The sequence below is a fragment of the Lactuca sativa genome, chromosome 4 (genome assembly GCF_002870075.4).
Source record: "Lactuca sativa cultivar Salinas chromosome 4, Lsat_Salinas_v11, whole genome shotgun sequence".
Taxonomy (NCBI): domain Eukaryota; kingdom Viridiplantae; phylum Streptophyta; class Magnoliopsida; order Asterales; family Asteraceae; genus Lactuca; species Lactuca sativa.
The window spans coordinates 6160121-6187190 of NC_056626.2; the positions used below are offsets into that span (position 1 = coordinate 6160121).

The following is a 27070-nucleotide window of genomic DNA, read 5'->3' on the forward strand; positions in this document are numbered from 1 at the left end:
GTCACCAAGGTTTATCTAATAATAGGCGCTAACTCCATAGTCACCAAGGTTTATCTAACAGCAGGCGCTAACTCCATAGTCACCAAGGTTTATCTAACAGCAGGCGCTAACTCCATAGTCGCCAAGGTTCATCAAATAGGCACGAAGTCACATCGTCGCCAAGGTTTATACAATAGGCGCTAACTCCATAGTCACCAAGGTTTATCTAATAAGAGGCGCTAACTCCATAGTCACCAAGGTTTATCTAACAGCAGGCGCTAACTCCATAGTCACCAAGGTTTATCTAACAACAGGCGCTAACTCCATAGTCACCAAGGTTTATCTAACAACAGGCGCTAACTCCATAGTCACCAAGGTTTATCTAACAGCAGGCGCTAACTCCATAGTCACCAAGGTTTATCTAACAGCAGGCGCTAACTCCATAGTCACCAACTATCCCATCTACCCATGTTCTACCCAACAATTTTGTAGATATAAATACTTACACAGTTTAAATCATTTAACACCTATATAAAACTCCAAATTCCATGCCCATCTCAAATAGACAAATAACATATAAACATATAGCACGTATTTCATAGCAAATACTTCATATTTATGTGTTAGAAGAAAGTAACTACACACTCGCGAATATAAACAACAATATACTTAATACACTCAAACCATACTTGTATTATTATCGTGTTTATGAAAGGTAGTATACACTCACTTGATCAGAAGATGATCGGACAGCACTAGGACTTGCAGAAGTAGTAATCCACAGCAGATCTGGAAGATCTCCTCAAAAATCGAACTTCTCGCGGGCAGAGCTTCGGCTCGGGAACCGCACTTCTCGGGATCTTCGGGATCTCGGGACTTGCCTCGGGGCTAGAGTATGATACCGGGGCTTCGGGGTGGCTTCGGGGGTAAAAATGCAGAGCTTCGGCACAAGGATGAGAAGAAATGAGCAAATAAACCCAGAACCCTCGCATCCTATTTATAGTGAAAATATCTGATGTACTCGCCGAGTAGGGGACACCTACTCGTCGAGTTGGTCCATGTGGTGGCTTTCTGGTGGTGCCACGTGTCGAATTCTGGGTGGTGCCACGTCACCCCTATCGCGTATTAGCCTTCGAACTTAGAAAAATCATAACTTTCGCATACGAGCTCCGTTTTTGACGTTCTTTATATCCACGCGTAGGTAAAATCAAGACCTACAACTTTCGTTTAGACTCCGTCGGCTAAATCTTGACCGATCTCAAATTTAACAGTAGGAGGCGTTTAGACTGTTAAATGACCGCGAAGAATTCGTAACTCCTTCATACGAACTCCGTTTTCGTCCATATTTTTACCGTTGAGTTCCTATTAATGAGACCTTCAACTCTTATTTAGGTCGCGTAAGCCAAAAACCGCTCGAACTAAAATTCGAGTTTCGGGTCGTGCACTGCTAAGCCGAATCTTAGAAAAATCATAACTTCCTCATACGAAGTCAGATTTGGGCGTTCTTTTTATTGACGCTCTTATATTAACATACTCTACAACTTTTGTTTAGATTGATAAGGCTAAATCTCGCTCTATCGTAAATTCACTATTTACGCTTCCCGGTGCCGTGCCGGTTTTGCCGTAAAACTTCGACATGTCATAACTTCTTTGTTATAACTCGGATTTTGGCGTTCTTTATATGCACGGAAACCTTGTAACATATACTACAACTTAGTTAGGATTATTCATCCTAAATAATCTTCTATCAAAAAGTCATTTTTGACTCTTATTGTCTCTAAATTGACTAGCCCTGATCTACGGGCGTTACAAAAGTCGGTTAGATCTGATCCCACATCGGCTGGGAAGGAGAACTAAGCATTCCTTATAAGGGGTGTGGATACCTTCCCTGTCACAACGCGTTTTAAAGCCGTGAGGGCAGCAGATCCCATAAGAACTCTGCAGTTAAGCGTGCTCGGGCGGGAGTAGTACCAGGATGGGTGACCCCCTGGGAAGTCCTCGTGCCGAGTGGCCCAAAGCGGACAATATTGTGATACGTGCTAGAGGGGGATGTTACAGTAAACTTTTGGACTTTAGAGAATATGGGGCCCCTTAGAATTGGAGACCCTAAGCTCTTGCTTAAAAAGCTCAACATAGAGCCAGCCCTGCAACCAGGCCACTTGGCCTCATGACACGCATATTCTATAACATTTTGGTGACATGGACCAACGAACGTATGACACATGGCAAAAACCAGGTGGATCCAGCGCGCTTAGGTGTGGCGCGCCTCCATCAAAAGTGTGACGCGCTTCAGTGCTAAACCCCTATCAATAGACATTCGATACTTGTTCCATTCTCACACGAAAATCACCAAAGGTGATTTCTCCTTATTTTTATTTTAATTTCTATTTTATTTTACTTTATTTATACTTTCTTTGGAGCTTCCTCATTCCCCTCGAGCCCGGATAATCCCGAACATCTGATCACTTTTCGGTAAGAATAAGTATCGATTAAAGCAAGCTACAAGGGTGAGTTCTCAACCCCTTTTTCAAACCCTTTCTTATATTTAAGAGGGGGGGGGGGGTTATATGCTTAATTAATTAGTTACTAGTTGTGAAACCCATGTATTACATGTGTTAACTTAAAAAAAAATGAAATATAAAGGTCAAAATATTTGAGAACTTTAAATTTAAAAGAAAATAAGAAAAATAATGAATTACTATAGTGGAAATGTTTGTTTATCTTTTAAATTTAAACAAATAATTTAAATAGATAACAAAAATAAACGATCTTTATTTTTGGGAATTTTGAAATTAAAAAGTAAGTTCATTAATGAAATTGATATTCATTTATTACTACATTTATTGCAATTATTACATTAAAATATTATGTAGAATTTAAAAAAATATAAAAACTCATAAAATAAAATGTGGAAAAAGAATTAATTCAAAATAACTACAAAATGATATTTGACAAATTGAATAAGAGTTTGAATTATTCTTTTCATTTTAAATGGATAATAGTTAAATATTATGTCACTAGTTGTGAGACCCGTATAATATACGGGTTGATTAAAACAAAATGTTAAGTACGAACGATTAAATAGAAATTTTATTTGAATTTGAAATTGAAATAAGTGAAAATTATGAGAAAAAACATGCAAAGAATAAATTAATTAAAATTATGTGTTTAGTGTGTACTAAACGGGTTAATTATAAAAAAATATTAAAAATAAATGTTTAAACTGTAAATTTATTTGGAATTGCATTTGAAATTTAAAATTTGATAGTTATTATGGTAGGTTTAATTTATGGAAAGTAAATTAATGATATATTGAAAATGAAAATTAAAATAATGACAATGACAAGTGGAAAATAAATATATATCAAATTATGACAAAATGACATGTGGCTAATCTTATGAGAGAAGGACATGTGGCAAAGTCATTTTCATTTATTAGAGTAGATTACTCTAGTTATTTTGTCAAATATCAGTTTATAGTTATTCTGACTTATATAAATTTGGTGTATTTTCCATTTATGATATTTTTTTATACAAAACATAGTTATATCATATTGTTACTCTGCTAATTTTTAATGGATAATAGTTAAATATTATGTCACTAGTTTATAACCCGTGAAACCACGGCTACAAAATTAATTAAACTTTAATAGTCAGAACACAAAATTATTAATCAATTATAATCGTTAATTTAAATAAATATGGGAAATTATATCACCTTATAATTTGTATTAATATTATTTTAATTTTTATTCCATTGTTATTAATTTATTGTAATTAAAGTGAAAATTTTAAAATTTGAAATAGAGAATTAATAGGTTGACAAGTGACATGCATTAATTAATACGTTTAATAGGGTGACACATGACAAAAAAAAGAATAAAATGTGTATTAATTAGGAGGCCTAAGATGATGACACATGTCAAAAGGAGATTAAAACTATTCTTTTATTAGAATAAAGAAGATTCCTCTATTCATCTTAAACTGGATAACAAATAAATATTATGTCGTTACTCTGCTCGTTTAAAATGGAGAATAAATATAAATATTATGTTGTTACTCTAAAATATTTATTATACTCAACTGTTATGCAGGGAAGATTATGCCTGATCAAACCTTGGTCTAGTAAATTTGTTTTAAGGTTTGATACACACTCAATAACAAAACTATATAGTAGTTATATATTGTCAATACTATAATTACAAAACTATACAATTGTTATATATTATCAATACTCTAATTATAAAGCTTAAATACAAACATACACACATAAAAACATGCAAAGATATAAGACATACATGCACTACTGCTTGGGAGGCACTCACTACCACTACCGCCTAGGAGGAACATTCATTCATTACTGACTGGGAGACACCCTCGATTCACATACTTGGAAATCTTACAAGTATCTTAATCTAATAAACACTTACACACTCGTTACCCATAATTAAAGATCTTACAAGTACCTCCTAAATATAAGCCTAATAAAAACTTATACACTTTTTACCCATACTAGGAGGTTTTACATGTATCCCAAAATTATAAGTTAGATAAATAGTTATATACTAATCGTACACTTTTTACTGATGAAAAGTACACCAAATTTATATAAGTCAGAAAACTCTTATATACGATAAAATAAATACTTTTAGTATAAAAAGTACTTTCGATACAACACTATAAACCTGTGAATTCACCAACATCATGTTTACGTTGTCAAAACTGCATGTATTCCTAGGAAAGCAAGAGATGGAAGTTTGCACTCCTTGAAGTCAAGTTGTGAAGTCACAACCACCTACATATCAATAGTTCGTAGTCTGTTGTTTGAAACATCAGATTATAGTAATCTTTTATTCAATAATAGTATATTACTATTTATGTTATATTTTCATACAATTCAATGTATGTTCAATAACTTTGATCCATGACAAAGATGTGGTATTGGCCGGTATGACAAAATTCGTAATAATGGTAATTCCTTCACCTTACCAACGATCACTCACTCGGTTTGAAGTAACATTTTGTGTAACACCCGTTTATTTATTAGTTAAATAAATAAATTAATGAAAGAATGGTAGCCTAAAATGAATAATTATATATGCAGGGTGTTGGGTTCGAGGAGTTAATTGCCACATTTTTAGAAGTTGGGGGTTAAAAGCGTGAGTTTGGGACTCATTTTATAAATAGTTATAAAGATAGGGGCTCCGTAGTAATTAATTGAATTCAATTTAAAAGGAAATGAGGTGGAGGGGTTGATTATGTCATAATTGAGATATTGGGGGATGTTTGATAATTTATGGGACATAAATTGTAAGGGATCTCCATGGAATGGGTTGAAAGTGTAAATATTGGACCACATTTTTAAAGATCATGGAAAAGAGGGGCTGGAATTGCCATTATGGAAACAAGTTTGGGGGATCGGGGTATATAAACCCGTCACCCCCGGATTTAACCCTAACCCTAGCGCAAACAAAAGCAGCCGCAACTCCTTTCTTCTATTGTCGGCGTTGCACCATCGGAGATCTCCAGCCGCCGTTTCCAATTCCCTCGTCGCCACCTTGCACCACCGCCATGATGAGCGCCGTTGCTGCTGCCCTTCAATGACGAACGTTGTTGTCGCTGCTCCTTCTCTGCCGTTCTGTTGCAGTTCTACTCCGTTGCCGACGACAACTAGGCCGCCGCCACCCCCCTCGTTTGCCGCCGTCGTCATGTTGCAGTCGCCTCCGGCTGTCGCTCGCCGCCAAGAAAAGATGGTTGCGGTTTCGTTTCTGAGATCGGTGTGGACTGCCGACTCACATCTGTTCATAGCGGGGCTGTGTGGGTCGTTCCACATATGGGAGTGTGTTCCAGATCGTGTTTCGTGTTGTTGTGTTATTTGGAGCCCAAAAAGGAATCACTGCCACCACCATGAGGTGGTGGCTGCCGACGAGAAATCACCACTGCCGCCGCCTTATGTCGCATAATGGGTGGTTGAGCTCCCTTTTCGAGTAAAGGAGTGAAGAAGTGCGTGTGCAGTTGATGTGTGTGTGTGTGTGGATGTATGGCTGGAGTCCTCAGAAAAGGATCGACCACCATAGGGTGGTGGCTGCCACCACTTGTCACCGCCGGCCACCACAAGGTGTTGATGTGTGTGTATGTTTAGCTTAGTTAGTGTGTGTGTTGCTTTGATATTTTCCTTGTAAATTGTAAAATGGAATAATGAAAGGAAATTCCACCACCGGCCGCCGTGTCGGGTGGCGGTGTGCTTTGATGATGTTTGGACTCGTTTGGAGGATTGGACAAGGGACTAAAACCCTAATGGGCTCAAAGGAGCACTAATGGCCCCAATGAAGCTTAATGAACTCTAATGGACCCAATAAAACCCTAATGGACTTGATGACATTCTAGTGGGCTTGATAGGCCCAATAAAGCCCTAAATAACCTAAAAGTCCAATAAATAAATAAATAAATGGGCTAGTATATGGTTTTGGAAAACCCTAATGCAATGAAACCCTAATTTGGGATAATCGGGACACACGAGAAATTATTTAATAACTTGGAATATTAAATAATAATCATTGGCGGGAATTAAGCTAAGCAATATTGGACTTAATGGATTAAGTCCTTAATGGGTTAAGTAGGAAACTTAACCCTAATCATCATTTTATATGAAACCCTAATTTCACTTGGGTTGTTGTTGGGCCTTTCTATTGGGCCTTGATGATTGTGTTATTAAATGGGCTATCCAAGATCAAGCAAAATGGTCTAGAGTAATTTAATGGGCCTAGGGTAAGGCCTATGTAAGGGGCTTGGGCCCAATTTGGAAAATTAGGCCATAGATGGGCCTAGTTTGGGCTTTAATGATTATATGATGTTGGGCCTTAGAATGAGACCATGTATAGGCCTAGGCCCAATTTGGAAAATTGGGCCATGTGTTGGGCTTTGATTTCCTAGTTGACTTTGGGCCTACGGGATGGGCCTTGGGCTTGAATAAGCCAAGCTTGGGGTAATGTAATTATCCAAAGTAAGTGTTTATGGTTATGTAGTGGGACCCAATTATTAATTGGGTGATGTTTTGATATTGACAGATCGGGAATCTGTCATCCAGCAGCTGGGGTTGAGTCTGCGGGACTTCAGCAGTGTGGGATTGTGTCTAAGGGACTTCAGCTGTGTGAGGTGAGTTACCTTCCAGTAGCGGTGAGTCTAAGGCCACAATGCCGGCCCACCAGTAGGAGACGTATGATAGATGATAGTCTTTGTGATATCATCTAGGTTTGCTACTACCTGATATGTTATATGATAACATGATATGTTGTATGTGATAGTAGTCGAGTTCGGTTGTTAGGACCGAAGGGTAGTCAGACACCCCAGATACGTATGACAGTATGTGATGATATGATTGCATGCTGGCTTGTTATGTTATATGCGATAGAGGTAGTATGAGGGGACCAGTCCCCGTGTTCGGTTGTTAGGACCGAAGGGTAGTTCAGGCACCCCAGATATGTTTGATAGTATGTTTATGCTATGATATATGTGATAGTAGCAGTAGGGGGTGGAATAGTCCCCGAGGGTCGGTTGTTAGGACCGACGGGTAGGTCAGAACCCAAGAATGGCTTGACATGGGTAGGTCAACACCTTAGAATGGCTTGACACGGGTAGGTCAGCACCCCATAATGGCTTGACACGGGTAGGTCGAGCACCCCAGAATTGCCCGGCAGTATGTATGCCATGTGATTGTATGGTATGTGGTATGATGGGGGAACTCATTAAGCTTTGTGCTTACGGTTTTCAGTTTTGGTTTCAGGTACTTCGTGTTTAAAGGAAATGAGTCGGCTTGATCGCAGCGCATCACACTATGGTTTTCCGCACATGAGATCTTTGGGATCACACTCTGATATTAATTTATGATAACACGTTTGATTATTTCTACTTTGGTTTTGACATGACATGATATTACAGATGTTTTATTACACGGTTGGTTTTATAATGACGTATTTAATAAAAGAAATTTTTGGCCTGTATTTTTGGGATGTTACATTTTGAACCATGAAATCACCCTTTTCAAGATGGGTAAGTGGTTCTTGCTCAAAATATTGGAATACTATTTTATCCATATATACTCTAATTTGCTTCTCATACATGTTGTTTGACCACTGTATTTCTTGCCTCCAATTTAGGCTGTCTTCCTTTTTGTTTTCTTCTCTTCCTATATTATGTATTGCCTCTGTACATATTTGTTTCAATGAAAAACATGCAATAACCTTGAGACCATCAACTTTTTGTTGGTATCAGAGCAGGTCAACCTAAAACACCAACCTTAGTCGGCTTTCTGTTCTACTCATGGTCGGCTACAAAGAAAGATCATCTTCCTCAATACAACAAAGCACCAACGATACACATTCTTTGTTCTACATTCATGCTTCAGACTACCCAAAACAAATGCACATCAACTAGACTCTCACCGAAAATAATTATGCTGACCGGTCAAAAGAAATGATGAATTTTCTCTTCACCAAAAACAAAATAGGTTTCATAGATGGATCGATCAATAAACCCGAGAAGACGACTGATGAATATATGTCATGGATGCATTATGATGTAACGGTGAAAGGATGGCTCATAATTGCCATGGAAAACGATATCAGGAATAACATCAAATGCCAGGAAAACCACTAAAATATGGATTGATTTACTCTAGAGATTTGGAAAAGAGAGTGCACCTAGAGCATACAAATTGAAGCAGACCCTCACAACAATCTAACAAGATGATATCTGTAACACCCCAAAAACTATGACAAAAATTTTCATTTTTCAAAAGACATTTTCATGAAACCATAATGTAATTAACCAATGTCTCAAAACAAAACCATAAAAATCAGAATATCAATATTATCTATCAAACATAAATCATCATGAGGATGTGTACGATCATGCCTTCACCTTGCCCCGATCATCTGAAGTACCTTAAAACATTTAAAGCCACAACTGTAAGCCAAAGCATAGTGAGTTTCTCCAAATACGCCACACAAAAATATACATACAATGCATGCACACATGAGCCTATAGTCCGCCTGGACCACCACACAAGGCCTACATGATGCATGGACCGCTCTACCAAGCCTACGGTCTATAGGCCCGCCTCGTAAGACCTACAATAACTTGACCGCTCCCTTGGGGCTACAGTCTGACTGGACTACCTCACGAGGCCAATAGTACACTGGACCATCCATGTATCTTAGCCTACAACACAAAGCAGGACCGCCTCAACCCAACCAACCGCGATATGTCAACATATGCGTATAAGGAAGAAAACAAACGATAGCTAGTCATACAGGTTATCATAACATAATAGCAAATACATATAATCATGCATATCTACTAATCAGCCACAAACTAGCATAATACTATCCTAACCAGGATAAATAATTTAGTGGGCTGGCATTGGTGCCTTCGACCCACATTACAGTGAAAAGAAATTCACCTTGCAGTCTGACGAATAGCTGAACAATACACTGCTCCAAATATCGGCTCTACATGTCACCTATTCAATAGATAAAGACCACAGCTTAACTCTAGCTTAAAATACCCAAAATACCCTTAAGTCAAACTTGGTCAATCCTAGTTGAAGTCAAAGTCAACGGTCAAGGTCCAAAAGTCAAAATCACTTCCCAGTGGAGTACGCCCTGCGTACCAAGAGAGTACACACATCGTACTTTGATGTTAACCAAAAGCGGGGCGCTGACTGCGTACGCACAACATACCTCCAGGTACACCCAATGTATGCTGCCCAGTCTCGAAACATCATTAAGAGCTTATTCTAATAAGCCCTTCTGTCCAAAACTCAGATCCAAGCCTAAAATGATGTCCTAAGTCATAAAGTTTGCAACTTTATGACTTTGCATGGCTATAAAGTGTCCAATACCAAAACCCCTAACTCCTTAACCCATTAATACTTACTAGTTCATGCATGAAAGGATATTAACTACAAAGAACCCATTTTTATGACTCAAGCTACTCTAAAACCTCTAAAAGGACAGCTCATGAAGTCTTGAGTAGACCATAATCAAGAACACCAAGCAAAAGGGACCGAAATGCATGCAGCTTAACCATAATAAGAACTCAGAGCAATATTTATCAAGGTCAAAGCTTTTTAACTCCAAATGATGTCTGAGGGGGGGGGGGGGTAATTCTAGATTAAATCTCCCTTTGAGTTCCTAAGATGATTCCACCACATTACCCTTCCTTCAATGTCACCAAAAACACACACACACACACAAGTTTAAAATGTCTACACAAGAGGTTAGGGTTTGCAAGGGTCGAGATGAGTGATGGAGGCCGATGAAAGGAAAGGCCTTGAGGATATAAAGGTGATTAAATAATGCAAAAACACTATACATTAGGGTTTTCATCAAGATTGAGTACGCCCAACGCACACTAGTGTACGCCCAACGTACTCAAAACGACGATGTTTTTCATTTAGGGACCTTACTCCCAGCATACTCTGGGAGTACGCCGAGTGTACTCATGTAGAGTGATTTTCTTCCTTAAGTGTCACATGCGAACAATTTACAAACAAAACTTATTCCAAGGTCGAAATGCAATATTTCTTTATACTAGGGTTAAATGTAGGGATACCTCGTTGTCGGGATGTTACACATCCATAATTTTCAGAAGGCTTTCCTACACCTAATGCATCATCAAAATCGATGCTTTATGTACATGCGTGACCAATGCATGTCTCTTCCAATCTAGGTCAACAACATGGAAGAAATGAACACAAACTTGTGCATGAGACCAAAAACACCATAAAACATTAGATCTGGAAAATACCTCAAGGATCCATAAAGTTGCTAACTTTATGGAATCCACTCATCCAAACCAATAAGAACATGAAAAATAAGCCCCAAATCCTAGATCCAAAAGGTTTGAACACAAAAGATAACAACTTGAGGACTTACAAAGGTCCATAAGGCGTGAAACAAGATGATGGGGAGGTTTTCTTGCTAAATCAATGCTCACGAACACCTTATTCTTCTCCTTCAAGGTCACAAAACTCCTAAAGCTTCAAAAAGGTACTCATTGGAGGCTAGGGTTTCTTTGAGGGTGGAAGGGAGGTGATAGAGGCTGAGGGTGTGCAAACCATAGCCCTCACTTCCCTTAAATAAGGATTAAGGCCTGGAAAGTTAGGGTTATGCATGCAGGAGGCTATCATGTCATGACTAATATAATGTCATGTCATGGCAATCGAACGAGATGTGCGTTTTCATTAGGCATCGCCACGTCGTGAGGCCCTCATGCTCACATCGTGGCCAACAAATATCCACCATGAGATTGAAAACCCATATTAACAAAAGAAGTATATACCTGGGAACTTGGTGTTATAGCTATGGCCACATCGTGGTAACCCATGTGCCACGTCGTGGCATATGGTTTTATCCAAAAGCCCCATATATGATCCTATTAAGTCTTCAGTTGATCCACTTTGAGAAGTGGGTGTTACAGTATGTTTGTTTCCACTTACTATACTAAGTTGCACAATTTATGGGACAAGATGCAATCCGTTTTGTCTATTCCTCGATGTACATGTATTGGTTACACGTGTGACATAGGAAAAATGATGAATAATTTTAGGGAAAAGGAAAGAATGTATGAGTTCCTTATGGGACATGATGATAATTTTTGTATGATTAGAATACATATTGCTGCAGTGAGTCAAAGCCAAAGTCTCAAAAATTATTATCATCTTGTTGTTGAAAATTAATGCCAAAGATAATATTTCCACTAATAAAAGGACACCCACTGAATCCGATGCGTTCAATACCTTCATGCCTAACCGAAGAGAAAAAAGTATGGGCCAATGTCGTGATAAGCCTTTCTCAAAAGAAAACAAACGTTGTGATGTCACTGAACATTTCAACTTTTGTGGGAAATACGGACACAACCAAACAAATCGGATATCCCGATTGGTGTCCAAGAAACAAAAAACATGATGAAACCAAGCCCAAAGTAGCTGGCATTGATACTAGTTTATGTCCTATTCTAGGTTTGACTAACAAACAATATAAGTCTTTCTTGAAACATTTTATAGAAAGTGGGAACACAAGCAATGAAAACAAGACTCCGATGTCATGCGTGAAAGGTAAAACTAATTATAATGTTGAGTGGATAATTGATTCAGGCTTTACCGAGCATATTACACACAATAAAAACATCCTTGAAAACAAGATTGAAACTCAAAATGAAACTTTGGTCGTCATTTTGTTCGAAGATGTTATACCTGTTGAGGGAAAGGGAGAATGTATCTTACCAGGGTGGACAAAGATAAGAGGCATTTTGCACATCCCTAAATTCACATGTAATCTTTTATCTATTAGTCGCTTATGCCAAGATATTCAATCAACCATAACATTTTTCCCGGATTTTATGCTGTGCAAAAACTCTACAAGAGGGACTTGATTGATACTGGTGAATATAAAAAGGGTCTCTATTTAATGGAAATGTTTGAAGCCGAGAAGAAAGCCTTCACGAAGACTGTTGATGCTTGGCATAAACGATTGGGCCATGTTTCTAGTGACAAACTTACCCATATTGATTTTCTTAGTAATATTTCTTTCAGCAAGTGTTTAGTTAATAATAATAAAATGATAAAAACCCAATTCGGTAATTCTATAAGAATCAGGTGCGACAATGGTGGTGAGTTCACGTTGAATGAAATGTTAAAAGTTTACAATAAGGAAGAGATTTTACTTGAGGCGACGTGTCCTAACACCTTACAACAAAATGGGGTTGTTGATATGGAGAAAATATCTATGGGATTGGAGAGCGGATTCATGTCGGTAATCATGTGGTTTGTTATCGTGACCATGTATAGCATTCCATTGTGATTCCATTATGTGTTTGCTTTCTGATTTAGGTGTAAAAACCTTTTACTTTGTGTTTATCACTGAACCAATCTTTGAATTTATGGTTTAATTGCTATTTGGATTGTTTATTCTTATTTAATTTATTTTGTCAAGTTTGATTGAAGATCCATATGTCTTAAAGATTGTTGTTTTGTTTCCTATTGCTGAATTAATAAAGTTTAGATGACTTTCTGGCTGAGTTAATTTGAATCATAGTTGTCCAGTAACCATCGGTGATTATGAATAGAGTTTTGACCAAAACCTAGGGTTAGGAGATAAAGTAATGAACTTTAATGTGTGTGCATGAGCAGAATGACCATTCTCTGCATGATTTAACTTTTATTAACATTAGGGTTAAATAAGATCAAATCTTGCTTCATATGAACTGAATATTGATTTGCATGATTGTTTGTTCTCCTAATCAATGAATTAATAGCTGTGTTGAAATCAAAGGATTAATTGTTATGAATATGACACTATCCATATTAGGAATCGGTGAATAATGAATAGATATCCATGGTATTAGTAGTTAACCATTAATTTGAGATGAAATTTAGCTAAACCAAAGTACCTAAAGAAATTTGTCTTCCAGTTAAGTGGTATTCAAAGTATTTAATAAAACATTTCTTTATTTCTTTCGTGTGTTTAGTTTAACCTATAATCAAAAACTCCAAATTAATTCACCACCGTTCCCCTAGTGTTCGACACCTGTTCTTACCACAACTATACTATTACACGATTAGGTCCACTCTAATGTGTGTGTTAGTCTGGTTGCGATAAATTTAGTTTTCTAAATTTAAAACTTGAGCAATAATATATATATATATATATATATATATATATATATATATAATCACACATCAGTTGTGGAATGAAAACATAGACACTTACTCGAAACTGCCCGAACAATTAGATTTGAAGCCAACTTACCCAAAAGATTTTGGGCGAGTGTTGTGACATCCCTACTTTTTCCAGAACCGAAAAAATACTTAACGCTTTAAAGAGTCACAATGTATTGGTTTGTGGAAAATCCCAATATATTAAAACATTTTTTAGTACAAATGATTGTCTCAAACTAAGGATGTCATAATCAATATAGTACATAAGTTACAACGTAAAGACCTAAAGGTCCTGAATACTTTTGCAGGTCTTCTCTTCAATCCCTCAGCATCCTACTCAAGTCTTAATTAGTCTTAATTCCTCTACCTGTGATGCATATAAATTAAGTGGGTTAGATTGGGAAACCTGGTGAGATACATAGTGTTTTCAATCCCTCAATATTATTATGATAATAAACTACAAATAATAAACCTACAAAACCAACCTTTATCCAACAACACGTCATAAATATCTATAATACATTTTTCCATGAATTACCCATCCCATTGATCCTCACATCCTAATACAGTGGTCTTAAAAGATCTATCTTAATGGATCACTTCAAACAACGAATGACTATATTGCTCCAGGGAGTCCTTGGCAGCAGGTGTTGGTTAATAAAGACAACCATGAAGGGGATTTCATGCATTGAATGAATATACAATCCAACCTACTCGTATTTGTATAATTCATTAATACTTATAGACTATAAGTCTGCTAGCGTATTCCATAAGACTGAGTTTAGTCGGTGGCCGTCATCCTACTCTGACAGATAATTGGTCATCCATGCACCTAATGGCTACCTAATATAAGCATACCATTCATGGTTGTCTAAAAAGGAGGGGGATACTAATATAGTACTCATGTACTTAAAACATACCCCACCGATCATTAATGTCATTGAACGGAGTTCTATTCTCCGTTCCCATCTCATACATACCCTTAATATGATTCTAACCCATATCCAAATCTAATTGAACTAAACATTTCTTTTGGGTCTTAGTTTATAACTAGACAATATAACATTACCCATAATTAACCTTCAATACAAATTTTTATGATTTGTAATATCTTTACAATAAAGGGTAAAATCAACACTCTTTCAACTTAACAAAATGTCATTGACAAAATGTAGTTTGTAATTAGACCAATTGAATATTCATTATGAATACAAGATTCACGATACTATCTCAATATAGAGTATGAATATTATCCAACTTAATTGGATCTATACATCCTTTGTACGTATTACTTTAAAACTAGATTAGACTATGTGACATCCCCAAATTCACGGTCAGAAAAGACTGATTTAATTTATGCTTTTAAAATAATTTAGAGTAATCATTTGATTAAAAGAGTTGCGAAATTTGTTCCCAAAACAAAATATGATAAAAATTTATCAAAGCAATTCTTAAAGAAATGTATTTTCGTTATATAACAAAATCTCGGGATGTCATGTTCCAATACAGACTAAAAGCATAAACAGTACAAAATAGACCTTACAACAGTTATTTACAACTACTCGTCTATAATCCAAAATATATTGATAAGTCATCCAACTTATGCTCTGGTGCCACTACCTGTAGTACAAAGAAAACTGAGTGGGTTAGGCTTGGGAGCCTGGTGAGGATATAGGGTTTTCAACCCATAATAAATAATTATATTAATTTCATCAACCAACAATAACCTAATTACCCATTCCCGATGTCCTCACTTTACGTCCCTAAAACAACTATCACAAGGGGCCTAGCCTAAGGATTTTCATCGGGGCGACAACACTGCTTTGGGGGTTTCCTAACAATTTATGTCAAATAAGGCAACCATGTGGGGGATGGAGTACAACAATTGAACACCTAAGTTCAATAACACCTACAGGTGGCGAGCCTGCCAGCATTCCACTGGACTGTCTAGAAGAGTTCGTGGTCGTCATCTAAAATCCGCTAGATGACTGAATCAGCAACAACACCGATGCCTCTCATCATTTTATTTAATCACACCTCAACTATCTACCCATGTTTCACCCAACATATTTGTAGATACAAAAAATACATATATAGCTTAAAACGTGTATAAAACATTCATTCAACACTTATCTCAAATAAATAAATAATATATAAACACATAACACGTATTTTACAGAGAATACTTCGTATCTATGTGTTAGAAGAAAATGAATATACACTCACCTGATAAGACGATGATCGGACAACACTACGACTCTTTAAAGTAATATTCTTCGATGAAACCAGGATGTTCTCTCAAAAACCGGGTTTCACGCGAGTAGAGTTTCGGCTCGAAAACACTTTTTCTCGGGATCTTTGGGGCTTCGGGATGATACCAAGACTTCGGAGGTATTTCTTGCAAAATAAAAGAAAGTTTAAGGGGTGAAGGATGAAAAATTAGCAACCATTAACGGCTGGCCTTGCATCCTATTTATAGGAGGAGTCTGGCCCTCGGTATGCAGGGAATTCCTGCGAGGTACACTGGGCGTTCCTTCGGACGCAGCGCATAGAAACGGGGGTGAGGTTCTTTGTCTGATGCCAGATTGTGTCAACTACGACGTGGCTCATCCGAGGCTGAGCAAAACGAACGTGGGGCGTTCCCCTTCTGAACGTGGGGCGTTCCCTTCGGATAAGCTTCAAATTTTTATTTAAAAACTTCAAAAATACATATCTTTTGTATACGAGCTCCGTTTTTGACGTTCTTTATATCCACACGTAGGTGAGACTATGCTCTTCAACTTTCGTTTAGACTTCGTCGGCTAATTTTGACTATATTTTTAAAGTTATATTTTTAGTAGGTCGGGACAGGAAAAGTTCGTTATAAATTCATAACTTCTTTATCCGACGTCCGTTTTCGTCTGTCTTTTTACCGTTGCACTACTATTAACGAGATCTTCGATTCTCGTTTAGATTGTCTCGGCTAGAAATCACTTGATCTCATATTCGAACCTTGGGTTGCATACTGCTAAGTCGAAACTTTGAAAAATCATAACTTCCTCATACGAAGTCAGATTTAGACGTTCTTTTCATGCATGCTCTCAGTTTAACGTATTCTATGACTTTCGTTCAGATCAATAAGGCTAAAAATCGCTCTATCGTAAATTCACTATTTACGTCATGTAGTGTCTTACCGGTTCTGTCGCGAAACTTCGACATGTCATAACTTCTTCGTTATAACTCGGATTTCAGCATTCTTTATATATCCGGAATCCTTGTCACGACCGCTTGAACTTCCTTTATAGATATTGGGTTTATCTAATATTTTATTTTAACGTTTATTTTTATCCTTAATTCATTTAAGTCACATAATTAAGCATAAAACACATAATACTCAAATAATACATTTTTATTATTTCAAAACGAGTTACAAATGTTAACCTAGACTGTTACATCGTTATTAATGTCTAGCCTAGAAACACGGGCGTTACAGACTACAATCTTTGTAATCAACATCCAATACCTGCTATGTTTATTCGACACTATCGTAGTTTAGTGAGTATATTTATCACAAATTACTAGTTATTTAATATACGTTAATCTTCTCAGTAATAATAATTCTGTTATCAATATCATATATACATCTTAACATATAGAACCATATCTGTTTTGCACAACGTATGTCATCAAATATACATCTAACACATATTCCAGTTAATAAACATATAATTCACATATAAACTTTCAACATATATTTAATACCTCTAATAAATGCTTGTATTAAAATAGTGTTCATGAAAGTAACTATGCACTCACATGATTGAGGTTGAAGATCCTCGGGAAAGCTAGCTCCTCGACTAATACTTCATCTTATCCCTTTTAAATAACCTAAATATGAATACTTCATATTCGTTAGTATTTATAGGCATATAAATTTTTTCTAGATCCTTCAAAAATCCCACAAAATATATCAAGTTCTATCAAATAATGAACAACTAGGTAAGAGCATATCGGTGGTAGGATCCGTTTGGTATATAATATATCCTGTTTGGAAAGTCCACTTTAAACACATCACTAGATCTAGCATAGACATCACTCCCGTAAGAGCATATAATGAACAATTTCTAGATCCTTCTAAAATCCCACGAAATACATCAAGTTCTATCAAATAATGAACAACTAGGTAAGAGCATATCGGTGGTAGGATCCGTTTGGTATATAATATATCCTGTTTGGAAAGTCCACTTTAAACACCTCACTAGATCTAGCATAGACATCACTCCCGTAAGTATATCAATCAATATTATGACTTGAAACCACTGATAAATCTTGTTTATATGTTCATAATAATGATAATGAACTTAAACATCAGTTACAGTTAAAGTGTAGTAAGTGCAGCTTAACTTATAGAGTTTCTAGCGAAGAACCGGCTGCACGGGCAGAACATCAGAACTGAAAGCTTTTTTTCTCTGGGCTCTCTGATGGCTCAAAGCCCTGCTAAAGTGCTCAAAAACTCAGAAATATCGAACTCGGGGTGTGACAGGTTTCCAAAGATTTTTGGAGTAACATGTGAGGAAGAATAAACAAATTTCACATTTATTTATAGACTGACATGGGGCGTGCCACACCCTAATCCGTAGGTATGCTGCGCCTGGTCGATGTTGCTTCTGCCACGTGCTGACACGTGTTCGATAGTCATTGGGCCGCATCACTTTATCTATTACCATTCCAACCTTGACATGTGTCATCAAGTGGTAAGGCCACTTGTCGATGACTCTATGGTGACAAATCCGTATCGGATGGGGGAAGAAGCTACCGCCTTGCAACGTGGTACGCTCTTGGGCCGCTATGTCATCGTACACAAGTATTTTCGTAAATTTTTTAAAAAACCATAACTTTCACATGCGAGCTCTATTTTCGACGTTCTTTATATCCACGCATAGGTATTACTGAGTACTATAACTTTCCTTTAGATATGAATAGATAATTCTCAATCTATTTTACTTTCATATTGTTATAGATATTACACTATTAAAATCCAAAATCCATGCAAAAATAATAACTCCTTCATACGAACTCCGTTCTCGACTGTCTTTAAATCGACAAATTTATATTTATGAGATCTTCAACTCTCGTTTGCATTTTTTGGCTAACATTCAACTAATTTTGATTTCGATTTCTATGTCGTACACTGATGTATTGTGTCACAATGAAACTTCGAAAAATCATAGTTTCCTCATATGAAGTCAGATTTAGACGTTCTTTATATGCACACTTTTGTAATTTTGATTACCACGACTTTCATTTAGATTACTTAAGCTAATAAGAAACATGTCTTTGATTCATATTTTATGGCACATTTTTCCATATAGGGCCGAACACGAAACTTCAAAAAATTATAACTTCTTTATATGAAGTAGATTTGAGTGTTCTTTATACCGCCAAAATCGTCATTACGACCACTACAACTTTCATCAAGACTATTTATTCTAAATAGTCTTTAAATGCTTATTTATCATAATTTGTTAAATTTATAATATTGTTTTATACAAATATGATAAACCCATAATATTTTTCCATAACACATGTACGGAATATATAAATATCATTTATATAGCTCGTATTGCGTCTGAATGATTCGTATTTATTTACGATTATCCTATGCAATATTTAATTATTCGTGAAAAAGAATATTAATTTATATTTTATAATGCTTAAAATGTCTAGCCCGAACTCGTGGGGCATTACAAGTGTGTTCTAATGGCTTTTTACATCATTAACTAATTACATTCAAGAGTAACCGGAAACAAAACACAATACGAAATCATCTTTAAACGAAAATCAAACTATGGTTTCATGAAGGTGTTCGGTTGCTTGGTCTACTATAGAAGCACTGAGACCATAGGAGACAAGTTCAAAGCGTGAGGGAGGCCTGAGGTAGTTTTAGGTTACCCGCCACTCCGCCAAGGACCAAAGGATATAAAATTTTTTATCCTGAAAATAAGAAAATAGTGGTCTCCTGGGACGTGAAATTTCATGAAGATAAATTCCTTTTTTGACCTCTTATCCCATGAAACCGCCGAATTGTTCGAACCTCATGATGGGCTCATCCATGATGAAACCACAAACAATGAAGAAGCTAGTAATGTTGGGGTCTCGACTGGAACCGAAAGCCCAAGGGAGGAGGCTGACTTAAATCAAAGTGAAGACAATGAAGCCCAAACAGGAGGACCAAACGAACAATCCGACACGTTGATCCATTGCAGGAGAAAAGGAGCAAGTCACAACCAAAACGTTTCAACGATTATTTTGTCTAACTTCCCCCATCAGTTAACCACTTACAAGCAACACCAAATCAAGTATCCTCCACGGTACATCCCTTAACTAACTTGTCTCATACAAACATTTATCTGATACTCATAAAACTTGCTTTGCTTCCGTTGTTTCTAACAATATGCCACAATATTTCTTTCAGGCTGTCAAAAGTGAAAAATGGAAAGAAGCCATGAAAAATGAAATACACGCTCTAGAAAAGAATGACACATGAACTCTAGAAGAACTGCCTGAAGGAAAGCACACTAGTGATTTGAAATGGGTATACGAAGTGAAATACAAACCTAATGGAGAAGTTGAAAGATACAAGACCCAGTTAGTTACTAAGGGGTTACACAATTAGAAGGAGTTGACTATCATGATACTTTTGCCCTGGTAGCAAAGCTAGTCACTATGAGAACTCTCCTAGTAGTGGTCGTCAAGAAAAATTAGGCCATCCACCAACTCGATATCAACAACACGTTACTTCACGACAATCTAAATGAAGAAGTTTATATGAAGGTCCATCAAGGCTTTTCTAAGGAAGGAGAGACAAGAGTTTGTAGGCTAAGAAAATTGTTGTACGATTTGACGCAAGTGTCTCCCAATTGGTATTAAAACTTCAACAATGCTCTACTCGACCTCGACTTTAAATAATCTAAGGCCGACCATTCTCTTTTCATTTACAAACAAGAAAAGGTTTCGTGGAAACCCTTATTTATGTCGATGATGTCGCCATGGTAGGGAACAACACGAGAAGGATGCAAGAAACAAAGGATGGGCTCAATAAAATATTTAGTATAAAGGACCTCAGTAATCTCAAGTATATTCATGGGATTGAAGTAGATTGGACCTCGAAGGGGTTGGTTCTGAGTCAAAGAAAGTACATCCTTGACATTCTAGAAGATTGTGGTCGGCAAGGTTATAAGACAAGCCCCTTTTATATCAGTTAAATCTCAATTTACACAAAGCCGAGAATGAACCAAAGGCAGACATTGGGTAATACCATCAAGTATTTAGGCGGTTGCTATATTTTTAAGCCACAAGATCGGATATCAGTTGCTCGATTAATGTTTTGAGTCAGGTTGTTGCAGATCCAAGAAAACCCCACATGAACGCAGTTCACAGAGTTCTTAGGTATATGAAGGGAACACTGGGGCAAGGCATTATTTTCCCATGTGAAGGAGGTTATACTCTTACTTCGTATTGTGACTCTGACTAGACATCCACTAGAAAATCTCGAACATGATACTTACTTCTTCTAGGAGGGGCACCTATCTCTTGGAAGACCAAGAAACAATCGGTTGTATCTTGCTCCTCTGCCGAAGCAGAATATTGGTCCATGACATCAACTGTTAGTGAAGTCCTTTGGGTTAGATAGCTCCTAACCAGGTTGGACATCTTCTCCACAAAACTGACCCCCTTATTTTGTGACAACAAGGCAGCTCGTCGCATTGCAAACAACTCAGTTTTTCACAAACGAACCAAACATGTAGGGATGAACTTCTGTTTTATCTGGGAAAGGGCCGAGTCACAAGAACTTAAACCTCTTCAAATTGCCACCTCCATGCAAATCGTCGATCTTCTGACGAAAGGATTAGGGACTCAACAACTCAGATTTGCTTCCCATACATATTGTTTGACTACCATATTGGAATACTATTTTATCCATATATACTATGATTTGCTTCGCATACATATTGTTTGACCACCGTATTTCTTGCCTCTAATTTAGGTTGACTTCCTTTTTGTTTTCTTCTCTTCCTGTATTTATGTATCGCCTCCATGCCTTTTTGTTTCAATGAAAAACATACAATAACTTTGAGACCATCGATTTTATGACATAAACATTCTCCTTCCACTAGTACATTGAAGAATCTCCCACAATCACATTAACAAATGATTTTGATCTCATACAATGAGGTTTTTTTTTTGTCCCTCTTATATTTTAATTGAAGGGAAAATGACACAAATGCCCTACGAACTTTCTAGGGTTTTACCCGTTGAGTCCCTAAAATTTTTGTCGGACTTTATGTGTCCCTAAACTAGCATACGACCTGCTCTTTTGGTCCCTGTCAACCTGTAGTAGCCGATTCAGTGACCTTTTAGACCAAAAAAATTCACATTGTACCCCTATAAAAAAAAAAAAAAAAAAAAAAAAAAAAAAAAAAAAAAACCAAGTTCGGTGATCAATTCGTACAAAAAAAAACTCTTATTTTCTTCTAAAGTCGATTAACACTCAATTCATAAAACACCCCCCCCCCCCCCCCCCACACACACACACACACACACACACAAAGATTTTTTTGTTAGAAGTACCCCCTAAACTTTATTTTTAAACATATTAGGCTCAAAAATATAAAATTTTGGATGTGGCCTTCCTACTCACCGATTTTTAAATAATTTATTAACTTATTAAATTTTTGAAAAATCAATAAGTTAAAAAATGTTTGAAAAATACCAACTTTTAAAAAAAATGATTTTCACAAACCAGAAACTATTGGCTCTTTAGAAAAGCCAATAAAATGAAAAGAATTCCCAAACAATTAAAGTTTAAACTCCCATCTACATGGGCTTGTCAAAGGAGATGGCCCACTCATGGAATCATTGTTGAGAATTTTGATCAGGCAGAAGAATAAACAATTTTACGAATCTATCTACAAGCGAGAGTTAATACTCTCTTTTAACATATTAAAAATAATAAAATATAATCGAGCCAAAACCTGTCGAAAATGTTACGAATGTATACAAACTCTTGTATAACCTTATTAATAAATTAAATTATTATTAATTAATAGTGATCATCGGTTTTTTTTATGGAAATTATGAAAGAGTTCTATTAATAGTCCCTACCACAAAACATTTTATAGATTTTTTGAAAATTCCATATTTTGCAAAGAAAATTAAGTTTTTACAGTATTATATTAGCTTTTTCTTTTTCCTGCAGCCTTTCGTCAGTGAATATTTTTGCAATATAGTGGAATTTAGAAATTTCCTAGTGATTTCTAACCACAATTTATCACTTTAAAGCCATTAACATACAAAGGTTTTTACCAATTTGATCAATTACAAGTTTAGAAGAAAAATATCAAAACATACCTCTATGATCCAAATGATCCATTAACAAATTATTTTGCTCTTAGTATTAGTGGTTGATTCCTCCATGAAATTTCTTCCAATGTCACATTTCAGTCGTGTCTTCGTGATGTTTGATAGGGGTAAAATGGTAAACTTATGTGTGTTTGACCATGTAAAAAGAAACACAATGATACATTTCCACATATAATCGGGTTAACTGATTTCAAGATATAATAAGTTATAAACATTTTCATGTAAGTTGGAAGAAAACAACTTACCAAAAACACTCAAAAAAAAGCTTATTGCCAAACACACCCACCCTACTTACTCCCTTAACCTCCACATGTGTCAAAAGACTATTTTACCCCTCCTTCCCATAGATATTCCAAAAAAGCTTATTGCCAAACATATAATCTTAACAGGTGATGAGCATTCATATGATAATCATAGAGAGTGAGAGTTGAAAAACTTGTTGCTATGCTCCTTCCTTTAGCAGGAGTTACCAGTGCAACAAGTAACAAACATATCAATTGTTGAGAGCACAAAGAAAGAGAAACTTATTCAACAACAATCATTGGTGTGTATCTGCTTAATACATAAAGTTTTAAGGAAAAATCATAAACCATAAAATCATAAATGATTTTGGAAACTTAAGCAAGAGGGTCTCTTTCCTTGTTCTCTTGTAGCAGCTGTTCCCTCACTCTCCTGATCTCTGCTTCCTTCTCCATTCTTTCTTGCTGCAAAACATATAAACCAAATTCATATCATTCTGTTATCAAATGTATCAAAGAATACCTCTCTTCTCATCTCAAGAAAGTAATATAGGTGTGAAAGATCTCTTCCAAAGTTCAAACAATTCATTAACATCTTACTAAGAGCTATTGAGTAGTATCAGATTCATGAACATACTATTTGCAAGTACCCAATTCTAGGTCTGGAGTTGAAAGGTAAATTGGAATATATATATTTTGAACTAATTTTGCTCTGATCCATGGAATCTGAGCAGAAAAAAATAATAATTCAATCGTTAAACTAAATGACAACCAATTCCGGTTCATAATCCAAAATCCAAACCTTGAATAAGTTGATATTACTGATATTTACTGATCAGATACACAAATGAATGAATTATCCAGCTGGATATAATCGGAACCCTAACTTAGAAAATCATACCAATACATTCCAAGTATGATTAAAATCAAATCACATAGCTAGATAAGCAAAAATGGATAGATAAATATATGTAGATATATAGATTGTAAGACCTTCTCGTCCTGATGAAGAGCGATCCAGACATGAACTTTATCCATTGATTGCCAGAACACAAAAGCGCCAAGCGACATCCCGAAAAAAGTCGTCATGTTCACCATTTTCGCTACACTCTCGATCTTATTGATGCTTCTTCTTCGTCTTCGACCAGATCGAGCTCCCCTTGATTTTTTATCCCCAAAATTTTTGATTGAGACGGAAACAGCAATGGAAACGCAAAAGGCCGCATACGATGTCGTTATAAGAAAAGCAAATAACGATAAGATAAAAGGGAAAATGACTTAGGAGGTAGCTACCTCGTTCACATATCGGCAACTTCTTCTGTACATAATAAAACAATTAAATTGTTTTAACTGTTTAAATTACACCAATATTACCGGCTAAAACAGGTAACTCAAAGGGAAAATGACTTAGGAGGGTAACTACCTCTTATCCGTGTTCATATATTGTCAACTTCTTATTTTTTGTACATAAAAAAACAACTAACTTGTTTTAACTGTGTAACATCCCAAAAATCATGACCAAAAATTTTGTTTTTAATTTAATACTAAAACCATAATTGTCAAACCATTAATTTAATACTCCGGCATTGGGCCCCGCCCGACATCAGGCCCCGCTCGGTATACAGATCTGTCTCTCTTAGGCCCCGTCTGTCTCCGGGCCCCGCCCGCTAAACACATACAATCATATAACATGCTAACACATAAAGAAACATACTCTGCTGTATCTCTGTCCTAAGAAACATACTCTGCTAATAATGAGATACGGAACATCGTCCGTACTCAGCTAGTGACAAGATACGAGACCTCGCCCACACCCACCTCTCTACCAGACACATACAAGTATCACACAAACAACAAGTATAATCTAACATGCAAACATTCCTCGGGCATCCACCCGACATCAGACCTTGGTCTGGAATAACATACTAGCATACAATGCCTAGGGCTAACCCCCGAGTCTTCCTACTCATAGACTACATGGGCTGACATTGTGGCTTTAGACCCATTCACACAGTGAGGAGACTCATGTTGCACTGCTGAAGTCTTGGCTGGAACTAGCTGAGTACGGACGAAGTTCCATGTCTCATTATTAGCAGAGTATGTTTCTTAGGACAAGGATACACTAGAGTATGTTTCTTTATGTGTTAGCATGTTATATGATTGTATGTGTTTAGCGGGCGGGGCCCGGAGACAGGCGGGGCCTAAGAGAGACATATATGTATACCGAGCGGGGCTCGATGTCAGGCGGGCCTGAATACGGGTGAGGCTCAATGTCGGAGTATTAAATTAATGGTTTGACAATTATGGTTTTAGTATTAAATTAAAAACGAAATTTTTGGTCATGATTTTTGGGATGTTACACATTTAAAACAAGTTAGTTGCTTTCTTATGTACAAAAAAATAAGAAGTTGCCAATATGTGAACACAGATAAGAGGTAGTTACCCTTCTAAGTCATTTTCCTTTTGAGTTACCGGTTAAAACAGGTATTAGTCGGTAATATTGGTGTAATTTAAACAGTTAAAACAAGTTAATTGCTTTATTATGTACAAAAAGAAGAAGTTGTCAATATGTGAACACGGATAAAATGTAGTCACCCTCCTAAGTCATTTTCCCTAAGATAAAATTGCAAAAATGGTCCTTAGGATCGTATAAAAACCGTGGTTTCAAGTCATTTTTTAAGATAATGAGTTGATAGAGTAATAAATTTTATCTTTGGTACATATTTTGTTACTTAATTTTTTTGGTGTATTGTTAATCTTGATATATGGTTTTTTTTTTTGTTTAAAACATACCATTATGATCGGTAATATAGAGTTTTTCCGGTTTTCGACATCTTCTCCGGTCAAGTATGATTTTTTTGGTCATCTTCTTTGGCCATAATCGATTTTCCAGCCAGATGAGTTTTTGATATATTTTCTAGATTTCCTCTCTCTCTCTCTCTCTCTCTCTGAAACAAACCCATAAGTCGGGGTTTAAATACACAATCACAGATCTAGAAATCGAACTGAAAAGCAACGATTTCAACCTTCAAACTTCAATTTGGTTACAGATTCGTGGGTTCTTGTATGTGTTCACGGCTGAAGAACACACAAACACACACACAAAATGATTCAAATATTTGATTCTTGTTAGAGTTGGTTCATCGTTAGAAATGAGTTAGGGTTTAATTTAGGATTTCTTCAAAAACAAAATTGTTCATCAGATGTGTGTTTGAAATTGAGTTCATTTTTAGATATGTATTTGAAATTGTCCATCGGAAACAAAATCCATTCCATATGTGGGTTTGAAATCAATCATCAGTATCGTAATTGTATTTTAAATTCGAAATCAATTCCAAATGTGTGTTTGAAGGGTTTTAATTCACTGAAGATGAATGGGTTTAGAAACGAGAACTGAAATCTACCATATGCGAACCCGAGATGAGTTTGATTCTTGTTAGGATTTCTTCATCGGAAACAAAATCGATTCCAATTATGTTTTGAAGGGTTGAAACTCAAGGAAGATGAAGGGTTCCATAAATGAGAGCTGAAAATTTTACCATGGATGAACTCGAAATCTTCCATGGATGAACTTGATTTCACATGTGTTTCAGATTTGTTCCAAACCATCTATGAACTTGATTTTACATGTGTTTCAGATGCGTATGTTCCAAAAATCTGTCATAGATGAACTTAAAATTTGTCACGGCCGGAAAACTCATGCTTGGCCAGAGAAGATAACCGAAAAATA

The 27070-nt window shown here is 36.4% G+C and overlaps 1 protein-coding gene across 1 annotated transcript; it reads right to left on the minus strand.

Moving 5' to 3' along the window:
* Nucleotides 1-23478: 23478 nt before the first annotated feature.
* On the minus strand, nt 23479-24567 carry LOC111893462 (uncharacterized). Its single transcript, XM_023889521.2, has 2 exons — nt 24334-24567; nt 23479-23805 (listed from the first exon to the last, which is right to left on the minus strand). Exons 1-2 carry the CDS (start codon nt 24436-24438, stop codon nt 23719-23721), a joined length of 192 nt encoding a protein of 63 aa, XP_023745289.1. The 5' UTR covers nt 24439-24567; the 3' UTR covers nt 23479-23718.
* Between the last annotated feature and the right edge of the window lie 2503 nt (nt 24568-27070).

What these genes read in the sequence shown, in the direction of transcription:
- LOC111893462 (XM_023889521.2), bottom strand. Translation starts at nt 24,438, where the DNA reads ATGGTGAACATGACGACTTTTTTCGGGATGTCGCTTGGCGCTTTTGTG. An exon ending in CTCTTCATCAGGACGAGAAG is followed by an intron (nt 23,806 to 24,333) that starts GTCTTACAATCT and finishes TATGTTTTGCAG; the next exon opens with CAAGAAAGAATGGAGAAGGA.